This window comes from Culex pipiens, chromosome 1 (assembly GCF_016801865.2).
Source record: "Culex pipiens pallens isolate TS chromosome 1, TS_CPP_V2, whole genome shotgun sequence".
Taxonomy (NCBI): Eukaryota; Metazoa; Arthropoda; class Insecta; order Diptera; family Culicidae; genus Culex; species Culex pipiens.
This window is the reverse complement of record NC_068937.1, coordinates 75,781,316-75,796,407: the sequence shown is the minus strand read 5'-3', so window position 1 is coordinate 75,796,407 and position 15,092 is coordinate 75,781,316. Positions and strand designations below refer to the sequence as shown.

At 45.4% G+C, this 15,092-nt stretch overlaps 1 protein-coding gene and 1 pseudogene across 1 annotated transcript; both read left to right on the top strand.

Moving 5' to 3' along the window:
• Positions 1 to 1,702: 1,702 nt before the first annotated feature.
• Positions 1,703 to 2,935, top strand: LOC120425622 (uncharacterized). Its single transcript, XM_039590204.1, has one exon. It carries the CDS (start codon positions 1,703 to 1,705, stop codon positions 2,933 to 2,935), a length of 1,233 nt encoding a protein of 410 aa, XP_039446138.1.
• A 4,549-nt stretch (positions 2,936 to 7,484) lies between these two features.
• Positions 7,485 to 10,421, top strand: LOC120425651 (T-complex protein 1 subunit beta-like; annotated as a pseudogene).
• Positions 10,422 to 15,092: the final 4,671 nt, after the last annotated feature.

Sequence of the window (15,092 nt, the reverse complement as noted above, 5' to 3'; positions counted from 1 at the left end):
ATATGAGGTTTTCATACATATGTAAATATTTTTATAAACTTGGATTTTACGTCAAATAGTCATTGCCCAAAAAATTGACTATTCCCTATATAGTTTCTGAAAAACTACTTTACCGACACTACTTTGCCGACACTTTAAAAAAGACCGCAAAAATGAACCCTACAATTGTTGTGATAACTACTTCGGATATAATCAAATTTGATTTTTAAGTTCTATCGATAGTTGGTGAATGTTTACCGCCATTATATGTGATGTTATTTACGTTGCTGCCGAACTGCTGCCGCCTTATCCGATTGATCTATATCTGTTGGTGGTTTTTCAGTGGTTTTGGTGACATGTTGTGTTAGAAGGGAGCAAGCTCGGGGGCAAGTATTTTTCGATAAGTCCAAGTAGTCCAAACAATTGACTCATTTTATAGTGAACAGTAATAGTCCACCATGTAGTACACATATTTTTGGTGTATGGTAAGAACAGCATGCCTACTTTTTCTGGAATAGTGAAAGTCAATTTCATGAGCCCTCGTAACATTTTTCTTCTTTTGGGGAGTTTTCTGATAACCTGAGGAGAAGTGGGGGTGTTGAAGGTTCTCTATCATCCAGAGGAATCGACTGTGATCAATTTACTTGATAAAAGTTGAAATTTTTGTACCAATCGTTTAACATATAGTTGGATTATATAACAAACTGTAATTGTACTCCATACTGTTGAAATATTGTTTGAACTATTTGGACTTGTAGAAATTTTTAATTCAAAATAGTATGGTGTATAGTAATTTTACTTCATGTAAGTTGACAAATTATTTGGATTATACAAACTTATCGAAAAAAATGTGGCCGCCATCAATTGTGTTCTACTATAGCATTTATAGTAGGTTTTTAGTTCTTACAGGTTCTGACTATAAAAATCTAAAATCTGTGGAATTTTGCTATATTGTTCTCAATAAAGTTGATAAATTGTTTGAACTATTTGGACTTGTACATTTTTTCGTTGAGTCACGTTATCTAAACAATCCGAACTGTTTAGTGTAAGGTTATTGTACCCCAAATAGTTCAAAAATAGTTAGAATCATTAGATTTACTTCAATAAAAACGTCATCATTTGACGATCAGTTTCGTTATGGTTTTGTATAGTGCCGTAACTATATGATAATGGTTAAGTATGTGGTAACTACATCTCTTTTAGTAGTAATATAGTTTGGACTATTCCCTCGATGGTTTTTGATTATGCGGGATGTCAACTTATTTGGCATATTCTTGAAATTTTGAAAAAAAAGGATGCTGATACGAAATACAAGTAATTTAATCTTCTTTTAAAAGAAATATCCTAGTTAATGGATGCATTTATCTTGAATTTTCATAATTGTTTTGATTTGTTTTCCATGATTTCAATCATTTTAAATGTTTAATGAATAATATATATGTGCCAACCAGTTCTCCACATTCTTGACAGTATTATGCGCAGGGTGTTGTAGTTCCCCGTTTCGCCGCTGGCATCAGTTAGGCAGCACAGTTTTGTCCCCCGGTCGGTAAATGAGTGGCAATTCTACCTATCTCTATTCTATGCTCATAGAAATGGATGCCAACCAGTTTAAGCAGTTCATGGCGCAACAAGCGACCATGATGGACAAAATGATCGAGAAAATCCGTGTGCGAAAGCACCGGCCGGAGCACCGGTTCTACCGGTTCCGACGCCGTCACCGCTGATGGTGGACGGTGATATGGAAGAAAATTTTGACTTCTTCGAGAGAAGTTGGGAGGAGTACGTCAAGGCCACAAGCATGAACACGTGGCCAGCCACAGCGGACAAACAAAAAGTCAGCTACCTGCTCTCCGTAATCGGAGAACCGGCCAGGAAGAAATTTTTCAATTTCGAACTAACCGAGGCCGAGCGTGCCACGCCGGCACTGGCCTTGAAGGCGATTCGTGAGAAGGTGGTTCCCAAGAGGAACGTGATCGTGGACCGCCTAGAGTTTTTCTCTGCCACGCAATCTAGCCGCGAATCGGTCGACGAATACTCAACCCGGCTGAAGACCCTGGCGAGAGTCGCCAAACTCGGAACGTTGAATGAGGAGCTCATAACCTACAAGCTGATAACCTCAAACAAGTGGCCTCAGCTGAGATCGAAGATGTTGGCCATGACGGATCTCACCCTGGAGAAGGTCGTGGACATGTGCAGGGCCGAGGAGATAACGGCCAAACGCAGCCAAGACCTGGCTGTACCGGAGGCGGAGGTCAACAAGGTGGCCAAGTCGAAGTTTCGCCGGAAGTCGCAGCAGCTGCCTCTCTGCAAATTTTGCGGAGACGAACACGACTTCACAAAAGGAAGCTGCCCTGCACTCGGGAAGAGATGCCGTCGGTGCAACGGTAAAAACCACTTCGAGAAAGCGTGCCGAGTGAAGCGCGGGTCCAGCAAGAAGAGTTCGCGGAAAGTGAAAGAAGTGAAGGACGAAAGTGAATCGGAGGAAGAGTCCGACGTCGATGCGTCGTCGGAAGACAGTAGTGAGGAATTTGAAATCGGGAAGATCATCGACAACTCCGACAAGGGCGGAAGTGTGTCAGCAGAGTTAGAGTTGAAAATCAGTGACAAGTGGAGAAAAGTGATTAGTGAGTTGGACACAGGTGCCAACACAAGCCTGATTGGCCAAGATTGTCTCGTGAAGCTGTACGGAGGAAAGTGTCCCAGTCTTTTTCCGTCGAAGATGCGACTCCAGAGCTTCGGCGGAAATCCGATCAAGGTGTTGGGCGAGGTTAAGATTCCGTGCCGTCGGTCCGGAAGGAAGTATCGATTGGTGCTTCAAGTGGTGGAAGGCGCTCACCGACCTCTTCTGTCGGCAAAAGTGTCCCGTGTGCTCGGATTTGTCAAGTTCTGCAAATCGGTTTGCTTCGGTGGACCCGATTCAACCTCGCCAGACAAGCTGCTCAAGGTATACAGATGAAGCTGCAGGAGGTTATTCAAGGCTTGCCCGGTGTCGAGTGCATCGCCGATGATCTGCTCGTGTTCGGAGTCGGAGACACCTTTGAGGACGCGCTAGCAAACCACAACGTCTGTCTCGAGAAGCTGCTCTATCGCCTCAAGGAGCACAACATCAAGCTGAACAAGGAAAAGCTGAAACTGTGCGAGACCTCCGTGAAGTTCTACGGTCACGTACTGACGAACAAGGGACTCCAGCCGGACGAGACGAAAATCTCAACCATCCGTAACTATCCTACTCCCACGGACCGCAAAGCTGTGCACCGTTTTATCGGAATGGTCAACTACCTGAGCAGATTCATCCCAAACTTGAGTGCGAACCTCACGAATCTGCGAAAGCTCACCGTGGAATCCCAGCCGTGGCAGTGGACTAAAGTTGAAGCAGATGAGTTCGACCGGGTCAAAACTCTTGTCTCGGACACCGACACACTCCGTTATTACGATGTCAACCAGCCGATTACCGTGGAGTGCGACGCCAGTTGCTTTGGATTGGGCGTAGCTGTGTACCAAGGGGACGGAGTAGTTGGGTACGCTTCTCGAACGTTGACACCGACAGAACAAAATTACGCGCAGATCGAGAAGGAGCTCCTTGCGATCTTGTTCGCATGCATTCGCTTCGATCAACTTATCGTCGGCAACCCAAAAGCAGTCATCAAGACCGACCATAAGCCGCTCCTGAACATCTTCAACAAGCCCCTCCTTGCTGCTCCTCGCCGGCTGCAGCACATGTTGCTGAACCTCCAACGCTATCGGCTGACGGTCGAATACGTAACTGGAAAAGACAACGTTGTGGCAGACGCTCTCTCTCGGGCTCCGACCAGAGACGACCAGCCGTGGGACCAGTACAAGAAACTGCACATCTACAAAGTGTTCGAGGAGCTGGAAGACGTGGAGCTGAAGAACTTTCTAAGCATTTCGGATAACCGCTTGGATGAAGTAATGAAGGAGACAGAAAACGACCAAACGATGCAGCGAGTCATCGAGTACGTGCAGCGTGGCTGGCCGGCGTCGGCCGAACGGGTTCCGGACAGCGTGAGGATTTATTTTGGATACCGGAACGAACTCTCGACGCAGAACGGCATCGTCTTTCGAGGCGATCGCATCTTGGTGCCGCAGGCTCTTCGACGCAAGCTGATTGATTGTTGCCACATTAGCCACAACGGAATCGAAGCAACGCTGAAGCTGGCCAGGGCCAACCTTTTCTGGCCGGGCATGAGTTCGCAGATCACGGACGTCGTAAAGAGCTGCAGTGTCTGCGCCAAGTTTGCGGCTTCACAGCCACACCCACCGATGATCAGCCACAGCATCCCGGTACACCCGTTTCAAATGGTCTCGATGGACGTCTTCTTCGCTGAGTACCGTGGACACCGACGCAACTTCCTGGTTACTGTGGACCACTATTCAGACTTCTTCGAGGTCGACATCTTGAAGGATTTGACGCCACAGTCGGTCATTGCGGCATGCCAGGAAAACTTTGCCCGACATGGAAAGCCGCAGAGGGTGCTAACCGACAACGCTACGAACTTCGTGAACAAGCACATGATGAAGTTTGCTGAGGACTGGGACTTCGAGCTAGTAACATCAGCACCGCACCACCAGCAAGCAAATGGTAAGTCCGAAGCCGCCGTCAAGATTGCCAAGCGCCTGCTTGCGAAAGCCAACGAAACGGGAACGGACTTCTGGTTCGCCCTGTTGCACTGGAGGAACATCCCAAACAAGATTGGGTCCAGTCCCGTCGCCCGTCTGTTTTCACGCTCAACACGATGTGGCGTTCCGAGCACGGCGGCGAACTTGGTTCCGAAGGTGGTGGAGAATGTGCCTGCGTCAATCGAGGAGAATCGTAAGCGGATCAAGTACCAGTACGACAAGAAAGCTCGTAACCTACCTGAGCTGGAAACTGGGTCTCCGGTTTTCGTGCAGCTGACACCGCAAACGTCGAAGCTGTGGACACCTGCCGTCATCTCCAACCGCCTCAGCGAGCGCTCGTACACGGTGGAAGTGAACGGAAAGGACTACCGTCGCAGCTTGGTTCACCTGAAGCCACGTAAAGAACTTTCCACATCGCCTGCCCGTCTGTCGCCAACTGTTCCAGAACCAAGAGCTGTCCAACCGGATCACCCCGAAGCTGATGCCACTCGCCGTTCGACTTCGGTTGAACTTGATTGTCAACTGCCCGCAGCTAGCACGTTAGAACCAACGATTGCTGTGATGCCACCGCCAGGATCGTCGAATGCAACGCCGTCTGAGACAACACGTGATCGACGTTCAACGCTGCCTGTAGTTCCAGCGTCGCGACCAAAGCGACAAACAAAAATCCCGGAGAAGCTGAAGAATTTTGTTTTGTAACGTTTAGTTTAAAGTGGGGAGGATGTTGTATGTTCACCTATCTTACACAATCTTGACCACACTCACACACACACTCGCACACGCTCAGAGGAGAGCAGTCTCGATCAGTACGCCGTTCAGTAAAGTCGTGCAGTAATAAACGTTAGTTAAAAGTACTTTCGAGTGATTATTTCACATCCGGCTTCGCCTCATAACACTGTCCACCGGTGGACCAGTTCCTCTTGCCAACTTAGCCAGGCAACCTTCCCAAGAATCCGTCCACCGGTGGACCATTTCCTCTAGCCAACTTAGGAAGGGAATCCGTTCACCGGTGGACGGATTCCTCCTGCAAAAAATTGCCCAGGAATCTGTCCACCGGTGGACCATTTCCTCTTGCCAACTGAGGCAGGCAATCCGTTTACCAATGGACGGATTCCTCCTGCAAAACATTGCCCAGGAATCTGTCCACCGGTGGACCAGTACCTCTTGCCAACTTAGGCCGACATTCTTCCCAGGAATCCGTCCACCGGTGGACCATTTCCTCTTGCCAACTGAGGCAGGCAATCCGTTTACCGGTGGACGGATTCCTCCTGCAAAACATTGCCCAGGAATCTGTCCACCGGTGGACCAGTTCCTCTTGCCAACTTAGCCAGGCAATCTTCCCAAGAATCCGTCCACCGGTGGACCATTTCCTCTTGCCAACTTAGTTAGGCAATCCGTTTACCGGTGGACGGATTCCTCCTGCAAAACATGGCCCAGGAATCTGTCCACCGGTGGACCAGTACCTCTTGCCAACTTAGGCCGACATTCTTCCCAGGAATCCGTCCACCGGTGGACCATTTCCTCTTGCCAACTGAGGCAGGCAATCCGTTTACCGGTGGACGGATTCCTCCTGCAAAACATTACCCAGGAATCTGTCCACCGGTGGACCCGTTCCTCTTGCCAACTGAGGCAGGCAATCCGTTTACCGGTGGACGGATTCCTCCTGCAAAACATTGCCCAGGAATCTGTCCACCGGTGGACCAGTTCCTCTTGCCAACTTAGTCAGGCAACCTTCCCAAGAATCCGTCCACCGGTGGACCATTTCCTCTAGCCAACTTAGGAAGGGAATCCGTTCACCGGTGGACGGATTCCTCCTGCAAAAAATTGCCCAGGAATCTGTCCACCGGTGCACCATTTCCTCTTGCCAACTGAGGCAGGCAATCCGTTTACCGGTGGACGGATTCCTCCTGCAAAACATTGCCCAGGAATCTGTCCACCGGTGGACCAGTACCTCTTGCCAACTTAGGCCGACATTCTTCCCAGGAATCCGTCCACCGGTGGACCATTTCCTCTTGCCAACTGAGGCAGGCAATCCGTTTACCGGTGGACGGATTCCTCCTGCAAAACATTGCCCAGGAATCTGTCCACCGGTGGACCAGTACCTCTTGCCAACTTAGGCCGACATTCTTCCCAGGAATCCGTCCACCGGTGGACCATTTCCTCTTGCCAACTGAGGCAGGCAATCCGTTTACCGGTGGACGGATTCCTCCTGCAAAACATTACCCAGGAATCTGTCCACCGGTGGACCAGTTCCTCTTGCCAACTTAGCCAGGCAATCTTCCCAAGAATCCGTCCACCGGTGGACCATTTCCTCTTGCCAACTGAGGCAGGCAATCCGTTTACCCGTGGACGGATTCCTCCTGCAAAACATGGCCCAGGAATCTGTCCACCGGTGGACCAGTTCCTCTTGCCAACATAGGCCGGCAATCTTCCCAGGAATCCGTCCACCGGTGGACCAATTCCCTTTTGCCAACTTAGGCAGACTATCCGTCCACCGGTGGACGAATTCCTCCTGCAAAACATTGTCCCATTGCCGTTCGACTGTGGACGGATTCGTCCTGAAAAACATTTCCCAGGAATCCGTCCACCGGTGGATCAGTTCCTCATGCCAACTTAGGCAGACAATCCGTCCAACGGTAGACCAGTTCCCCTTTCCAACTTTAGAGGACAAACCGTCCACCGGTGGACTAGTTCCTCCTGCCAACGTTGCAAGAAATCCGTCCTCCGGAGGAACAGATTCTCTTGTAAAAATCCGTCCTTTGAGGGACCGACTTCACTTGGCCACCGTTGCGAGTGAAACAATCCGATCTACGGTGGCCAAATTTCACCCGGAACCCGGAACTTACTTACCTGTTCCGATCCGTGAACCGCCTTAGCACGAAAACCTGAGAAAAATGACAACTTCCGTTTCCAAAAAAATGCGAAATTTTGCTAAGTCCAAAATCACACTTTTGGGAGTTCGATGAATCGATCTTGTTTTTTCATGATTTTCACCATTTCACAAGTTCGAGAAATCACACTTTTTCGAGTTCGCTTCAGCGAACTGGCAAAAGTGGGATATCTGAACCACAGAGTAATCCAGAGCGCGCAGTCCGAACAAAAGTCATCGAATTTTGTGGCTGCGTTACGGTTGTTGTTGTTGGATTTTCGTAACGGTAGCAGGCGTTATGTTTTTTTCAGGCGTTATGGTTTTTGAGCTGATGTTTTTGAATTCTATCTAGTAGCCTGTTATTAAAATTATAGAATCACCTGTCAAATTTTGTTTTGTTTTGCACAAGTCGAATTTGTCGGCGGGACGCGTAAATTTTCCCTTGTCACTTGTGCCACTGTCGGATCCCGGACCTGGGACCTCTTCTACGATAGCTTGGAGGTCCACATGCAACACGCCATGGGAAGGGAGAGGGGAGGGGGAGTTTGCTTGCCCTGGAGTTGTGCTGAGTTCTAGGCCGGTTAGCAGTGATGGTGTGCTGCCGAAAGAAGTGGCCTTCAGGCCTCTTCTTTCCTGGTCCCGGTCATCGCGTAACCAAACGAAACACTCGCGGTTTAATTTAACACAAATACACGATAACAATAGAGAGAACAAATTTACCGCACTTAGACCAAAGTCAAAACGATACAAGTTACACTAAACGAATTAAAATATGACGCCCCGTGGTCATCTTGACCGTTAGTCACTGCGATCCTGTGAAGACTAACTGATCAGATCAGTCCCTGAATGTTTGTTGGCTCCTATCCCCAACCCTCGAAGATCTTTGAGCCTTTATCTCAGTCTTGGTATGGCCTAGCTATCGAACAGCCACTTTGTCGGAAATGTGTTGGGAAGTTTTAAAAAGTGTCTACTTGCGCATTGGAAGAAAATCCGGTTTGCAAGGTGATGTTCTGAAGTATACCTTGTGTAAAAATCTCACATCACGACACATCTCCGATTCCGACACCGGCTCTGGCTTAATCAACAATTCTGGTCATTAAAAGTAAGCCCACTCCAACTCGGAATTTACCACTGGTGACATGCAAAACTGCATGATCCGAATTTCCCATCTGCATCTCATTTTGTTGTTGTTTTTTTCGATTTAACAAGACGTTGAGAACATTACATGCCCTGCCTTAAGCGGCTCGGAAACACGTTTTTCTACAATTTGGTCTCGAAATACCTTATTCGATATTTATTGGAAACGAAACAGATTACAGTTCGAAAGCGTTTTGAAAATGATGAAATTCCAACAAATTGAGTAATGTTTTGAATTTCTGACAAGGACAACTGACATTGAAAAACGTAACGCCTTTAGAAATCCAGTGAACTAAGATTGGTGAGATCTTGCACTTCATGCTAAGGTTTTTTTTTTCACGATGTACCGCGTAACGCAACCATAAATTAAATGGCAGTGCTCCCTCTGGGTTACTCTGTGTCTGAACTCCCAAAAGTGGGATTTTTTGTAACCGTGTACCGTCCTCGGCGCACGTTTTGACGACCGGAAAAGTTAACTTTACTCCCGGTGTGTTGGTGTGATCGGCGGCTCTAACATCAAGTGATTAAAACGGACTTTGGCGGATATCCACCACGCTGCTTATATCAAGGGAAATTTATCACCAGCTTTTGCCCAGATTGTGAACTTCCCCCAGCGAATCGCCGAAATGTTTGCCGAGGAGGAGAAGGGCGAAATCGACCGGCTGTCCTCGTTTGTGGGGCCATCGCGATCGGTGTCCTGGTCAAGAGCACACTCGGCCCGAAGAGAATGGACAAGATTCTGGTGGCGCAAGGCCGCAGCGCTGGCCAGGTTGAGGAGACCAACGACGAGGCGACGATTTTGAAGGCGATCGGCGTAGAAAATCCGACGGCGAAGATCCTCGTGGACATAAGTCGAGTGCAGGACGATGAGGTTGGCGATGAAACGACTTCCGTGACTTCTGGCGTCGGAGTTGCTGCGCGTGGTGGAAAAGCTGATCGAGCAAAAGTTGCACCCGCAGACTATCATCGCCGGGTGAAGAGCGGCCACGCAGGCGGCACGTTCGGTGCTGATTGCCGCGGCTCAGGACAACTTGAAGGATGCGGAAAAGTTCCGGGAGGATTTGATGAACATTGCCCGGACGACGCTCAGCTCGAAGATTCTGTCCCAGCATAAGGAGTACTTTGCCAAGGAAGCTGGTCGTCGATGCCGGCGGTTGCTTGAAGGAATCGTTCCTGGACGAGGGTTTCCTGCTAGACAAGAAGCCCAGTGTGCACCAGCCGAAGCGCATCGAGAACGGTCTCCCGGTCCCGCTGCGTCTGAACCACCTCGGTCACAACCTGGCCCGCTGTGTTCTCAGATGGACAAAAATTTAATAAAATAATGAAAATGATTTTTTTAAACGGTTTGGTTTTCGTCAACGGAAGATTTATTTCTAAAAGCAAACGCATCACACTACAATTTATCAAAATTTATTGAATACATGATTACAGATTTGTTTGTTTGAGAATAAGAGAACCTCAAGAAGATTCCCCAGTCCTGGCACAGACTTGGGTTGCAATCACCTTCACGAGATAGGAGGGGGACTGCTTCATGCATCACTACGCCTTGCGCTGGCAGTCCGGGAAGCGGTTATGGTAGTCGCTGCTAGCACTTGCACCGTACTGGCTAGCATAGTTGTTCAGTCGCAGTCGGAATAGTATCTGGATTCACTGGAACCTCCTTGAGGTACTGGTAGCAGCTCCTTCATGCCGGCGGTATTTTCATACTTTTCACAGAATCGTCCTGTGTAGTGTAGTGTAGTGTTGCTTAGCCCAGCTCCAAACCCACCAGATTTGTCGAAGTATGTTTCGAAAGTTTCCTCTGCTGGAAAATAAATGATTGTTAAAGACAAGTTACAAGTAACAAAGATTTGTTTAACTTACAGGTCAGAAAATCGGCGCTTTGGAAAATCGGTTTCAATCGTGCCCTTCGGGGTCGGTTCGCGCCTTCATTTCATGCAATTTTCTCAACCTGAGAAGGCTTTCTCCACCGGGAGACTGACGAATGGCTCAAGACCCAGTGGTGGAACCGTCTCAAACTAGTGGAACGAGACCCAAGCAGGCACGGGAACGCACAGAACGGTTCCGACGGATGATCTCCCCCTTTCTTTAAAAAAAAGCAAACAAACTGCTCGAATCATTTGACAACGAGAACTGTCATTTGCTTTTGACAGTTCTCGCTGTCAAAAAAATCGAGCAGTCTGATGCGCGAACGCAACAAAAGGTAAGCCAAAAAGCATAGAATAGAGATAGGTAGAATTGCCACTCATTTACCGACCGGGGGACAAAACTGTGCTGCCTAACTGATGCCAGCGGCGAAACGGGGAACTACAACACCCTGCGCATAATACTGTCAAGAATGTGGAGAACTGGTTGGCACATATATATTATTCATTAAACATTTAAAATGATTGAAATCATGGAAAACAAATCAAAACAATTATGAAAATTCAAGATAAATGCATCCATTAACTAGGATATTTCTTTTAAAAGAAGATTAAATTACTTGTATTTCGTATCAGCATCCTTTTTTTTCAAAATTTCAAGAATATGCCAAATAAGTTGACATCCGTTTTCACTTCTCCAAAACATCTGTTTTGTCATATTGACATTTCGCTGTTGCTGTCAAACCAGGTGAAGAATCGGAGGAGGAAAAGGCTATTTTGCCGTTACGGAATGAAGAAAAGTGATTGTGGTGTTCCAGCTTGAAAATTCCGAGGAAGAAACCCGGCAACGCCGTGTGAGGCACAGTGCTTCCGGCGGCGCTCGTTGGATTTTGCAGTTTCGGAGTGAAGAAAAGTGGTCGTGGAGCGCTGGTGGAGGTTCTGAGGAAGAAACCACTTTGTTCCACTCACTCGCTTCTCGTCGACCAACCTGACCAGCAAGGCCACCGCACTCCAATTTTAAACGCAATTGTGCCCAATCCTGACGTTCAACCGCCTCCACTGGTCTCGTCTTTTCATCCAGCTTCCAAGCACCATTTCACTTTTTTGATCGCCAACTGAATGTCAACAAGCCTTTTTTTTCAATCTGTCACTGTCAAACAAAACGCACCCTCCAGAATGCACAGGGCAGTTCCATCAAAAAGCCCAGTGCGCATTACGACTGAAGTTCCCCGTTTCGAACAGTGGTGGCGCTGTCGGCAGTGTCGCTTGACGTTTACAAGGGGGAATCGGCAAGTGGCAATTCTACCTATCTCTATTCTATGCAAAAAGCGAGTTATCGCGGTTAACGCGAGTTAAAGCAATATAAAGCGGAAAGATGAAAGTGAACGCTGCAAAGGATTGAAAAGGAAGCTTTATCGCTCGGTTAGCGCGGAAGTGACACCCCCCTCGGTCCCAAATCATATGGTTCCGCAAATGTCCCCTTATCGGAACATCCCCGGGGCCTGCGGCCACTCCAGGTTGTGGCCACTACTGCCAAAATGTCAAATTTCATGTCCAGTATCAAAATCCCTAAAGTTTGATACCCATATTGTCCCAACTCATATGGTTCCGCAAATGTCCCCTTATCGGAACATCCCCGGGGCCTCCGGCCACTCCAGGTTGTGGCCACCTGTGCCAAAATGTCAAATTTCATGTCCAGTATCAAAATCCCTAAAGTTTGATACCCATGTTGCTCCAACTCTTATGGTTCCGCAAATGTCCCCTTATCGGAACATCCCCGGGGCCTCCGGCCACTTCAGGTTGTGGCCACTACTGCCGAAATGTCAAATTTCATGTCCAGTATCAAAATCCCTGAAGTTTGATACCCATATTGTCCCAACTCATATGGTTCCGCAAATGTCCCCTTATCGGGTTGTGGCCACTACTGCCAAAATGTCAAATTTCATGTCCAATATCAAAATCCCTAAAGTTTGATACCCATATTGTCCCAACTCATATGGTTCCGCAAATGTCCCCTTATCGGAACATCCCCGGGGCCTGCGGCCACTCCAGGTGGTGGCCAGTTCCAATAATCAACTCCCGCTCATGCCGGCTGGCATGTTTTTGCGTGACCATGCCTCCAGGCCATCTGTTCCCGATGTTGACTCGTCGACGTGCAGCAACAGAATGAATTTTCGGGACTGACCGAGCCGCTTTTTGTTGATTTAGGTCGGGGACGTATGCCCCGCCTTTTTGCACCCATTCTCCTATACCTCCTTATTCGCTTGTTGCCCGTCGACGATCCGAAAATTATGAGGTAGAGTGGGGGTGATTTTAGATACATCAATCTTACGTCTCTCGATTGACTGATTGGGAAACGTTTGTTCAACCAACCAGCGTGCGCTAAGAAGTGGGGAAACTTGCCGAGAGGGGAAGGTGAAACCAAAGCGTTTCATTTCGCTTCGCGAAATTTTGGATTGCTACCCTGTATAGAGCCCTAAGACGAAGTTCTTCGTCAAAATACAGGTAAACTGACAAAAATGAAGACAATACTTGTTGCAGGTGGTCGAGGAACACAGAAAGAAATGTCCAGACAGCACAAAAAATAATAATTTTAGAGAGTATGAATGAAAATTTGCAGCAATAATTGTAAAATTGTCTGAATTTGTATTGATTTGTAATAAAGTATATTTTTGTTAAAGCAAACTACCTAATGTAACAACATTTGTATTACCTGAAGTTTTTTTTTTAATAATTGAATTATTATTCAGGGGCGCCGACTCTGGGGGGGCACGGTACTTTTTACCCCCCCTAAAATTTGGCTGGGGGGGCTGACCATACATTGTGCCCCCCCAGAAATTTTGGAAGAAAAATATTCTTATATCAAATATATAAAAAAGGAAATAATTGAAAATAATATCTAAAACTTAAATGGAACATTGCTTGTACACACGGATAGAATTCTTGTAAGTTTTGAAAGAAATCGTTTACAATTTTCTGGATTTAGATGCTTTTTTCTAAATCGACAACGTTTTATCTATACCAATGTGCTCTCTAGGAAAATCAGTAAGCTTAGAACAAGAGCACAGAGGCATCGGTGAATGATTTGAGAGATGTTGTCAACATAAATTTACGGATTTGCTCATAAGATTTCTATCTGTGCATGTTGTTCCAAAAACAAAACCAATTTCCCATAGCACTTCATTCTACAATCAAACTTACGCAAACTCTTGCGAAAACAATCATCAAGTTTTCAAACGCAACATTCTAAAATTCTAAAATTCTAAGGTTCTATAATTCTAAAATTCTTGAATTCTTAAAATCTTAAATTCTTAAATTCTTAAATTCTTAAATTCTTAAATTCTTAAATTCTTAAATTCTTAAATTCTTAAATTCTTAAATTCTTAAATTCTTAAATTCTTAAATGTTTTAAAAAAATATTTGTTGTCAAAAGCATTATTTTTAAATTTTCGATTTATTTAAACATTGAATTTTATTGTTATTTCTAAATTACTGATTGTTTAAATTTCTGATTACCTGCTTTTGATTTCTTAACATTTTCAAGCCATGAGTTTATTTAACCCTAGAATTTTTATACTATTATTTTTTTTATGTTGGAATATTGAATTTTGTGTTTTTTTTTCTAAATTGCAGATTTGAAAAATGGATGTTTTTTTAAATGTGTATTTTTTTTTATTTCTGAAGATCTATATTTTGGCTTTTTACTTTTATTTTTATTTTTAGAGTATTTGTATTGTTGAATTTCTAAATATCTGATTATTTTTATTATTGACTGTTACTTCTAGAAAATAAGTGACAATATGCCTATGAGAAGGAAATCGCCTTTCAAACATATAAAAAAATCCCCCTAATTAACATTCTCAATCACGTTTTAATAAATTATTATTTTCTAAAAAAAATAATTCCGGATGAAAAAAAATCGTATCACATCGTAATAAAATTATCAAAATTCGTGATATACAAGAAACATTAACATCTAATCGCCACTCTTACTTATCGATTTCGGAAAACAACCGTGCCCCCCCAACATTTTGGACCAGTCGGCGCCCCTGTATTATGTTTATTTAGCATTTACGAACAACTGCTTGTAATGCTTGGAGAAACAAACAAACCCTGTTCACCTGACATTTGCTAAGCTGTATTTTCTTTAAATTATTATTTTTCAGTGTTTTTTTTTTTTATTTTGACATAATATAAGAATTTATATGCTAAATATGTATATCTCAAATCAAACCTGCTATTTTAGTTGCAAATTATAATAAACATTCCAGGAACGCAGCGCAGCGGACGGCAAACGAAAACGACGACGACGACAAAAGTCAAAGCAAAGAAACAGCGCGCGCGCTTGCACTATGGGCCATCTCCATACAAACAGGCGGCCAAATTATTATTTTGCTTTTTAAATGTTTTTTGATACAAATTTAGGTAATTGTATGGTATTGAAATGATATACGTCGATTTTTATGACTTTTCATGTTTTTCAATAGTTGATTGTTTATAATAAATAGTCTTTTCATACATTTGCAAGTGCAACAGAATTGCATATATATTGTATTGCAAGTTTATATTATTAAATTATGGATAAGCTCCCACCCCACTTTAAG

Excerpts from the sequence above, each read along its gene's own strand:
- LOC120425622 (XM_039590204.1), top strand. The coding sequence starts at position 1,703 with ATGGTGGACGGTGATATGGAAGAAAATTTTGACTTCTTCGAGAGAAGT.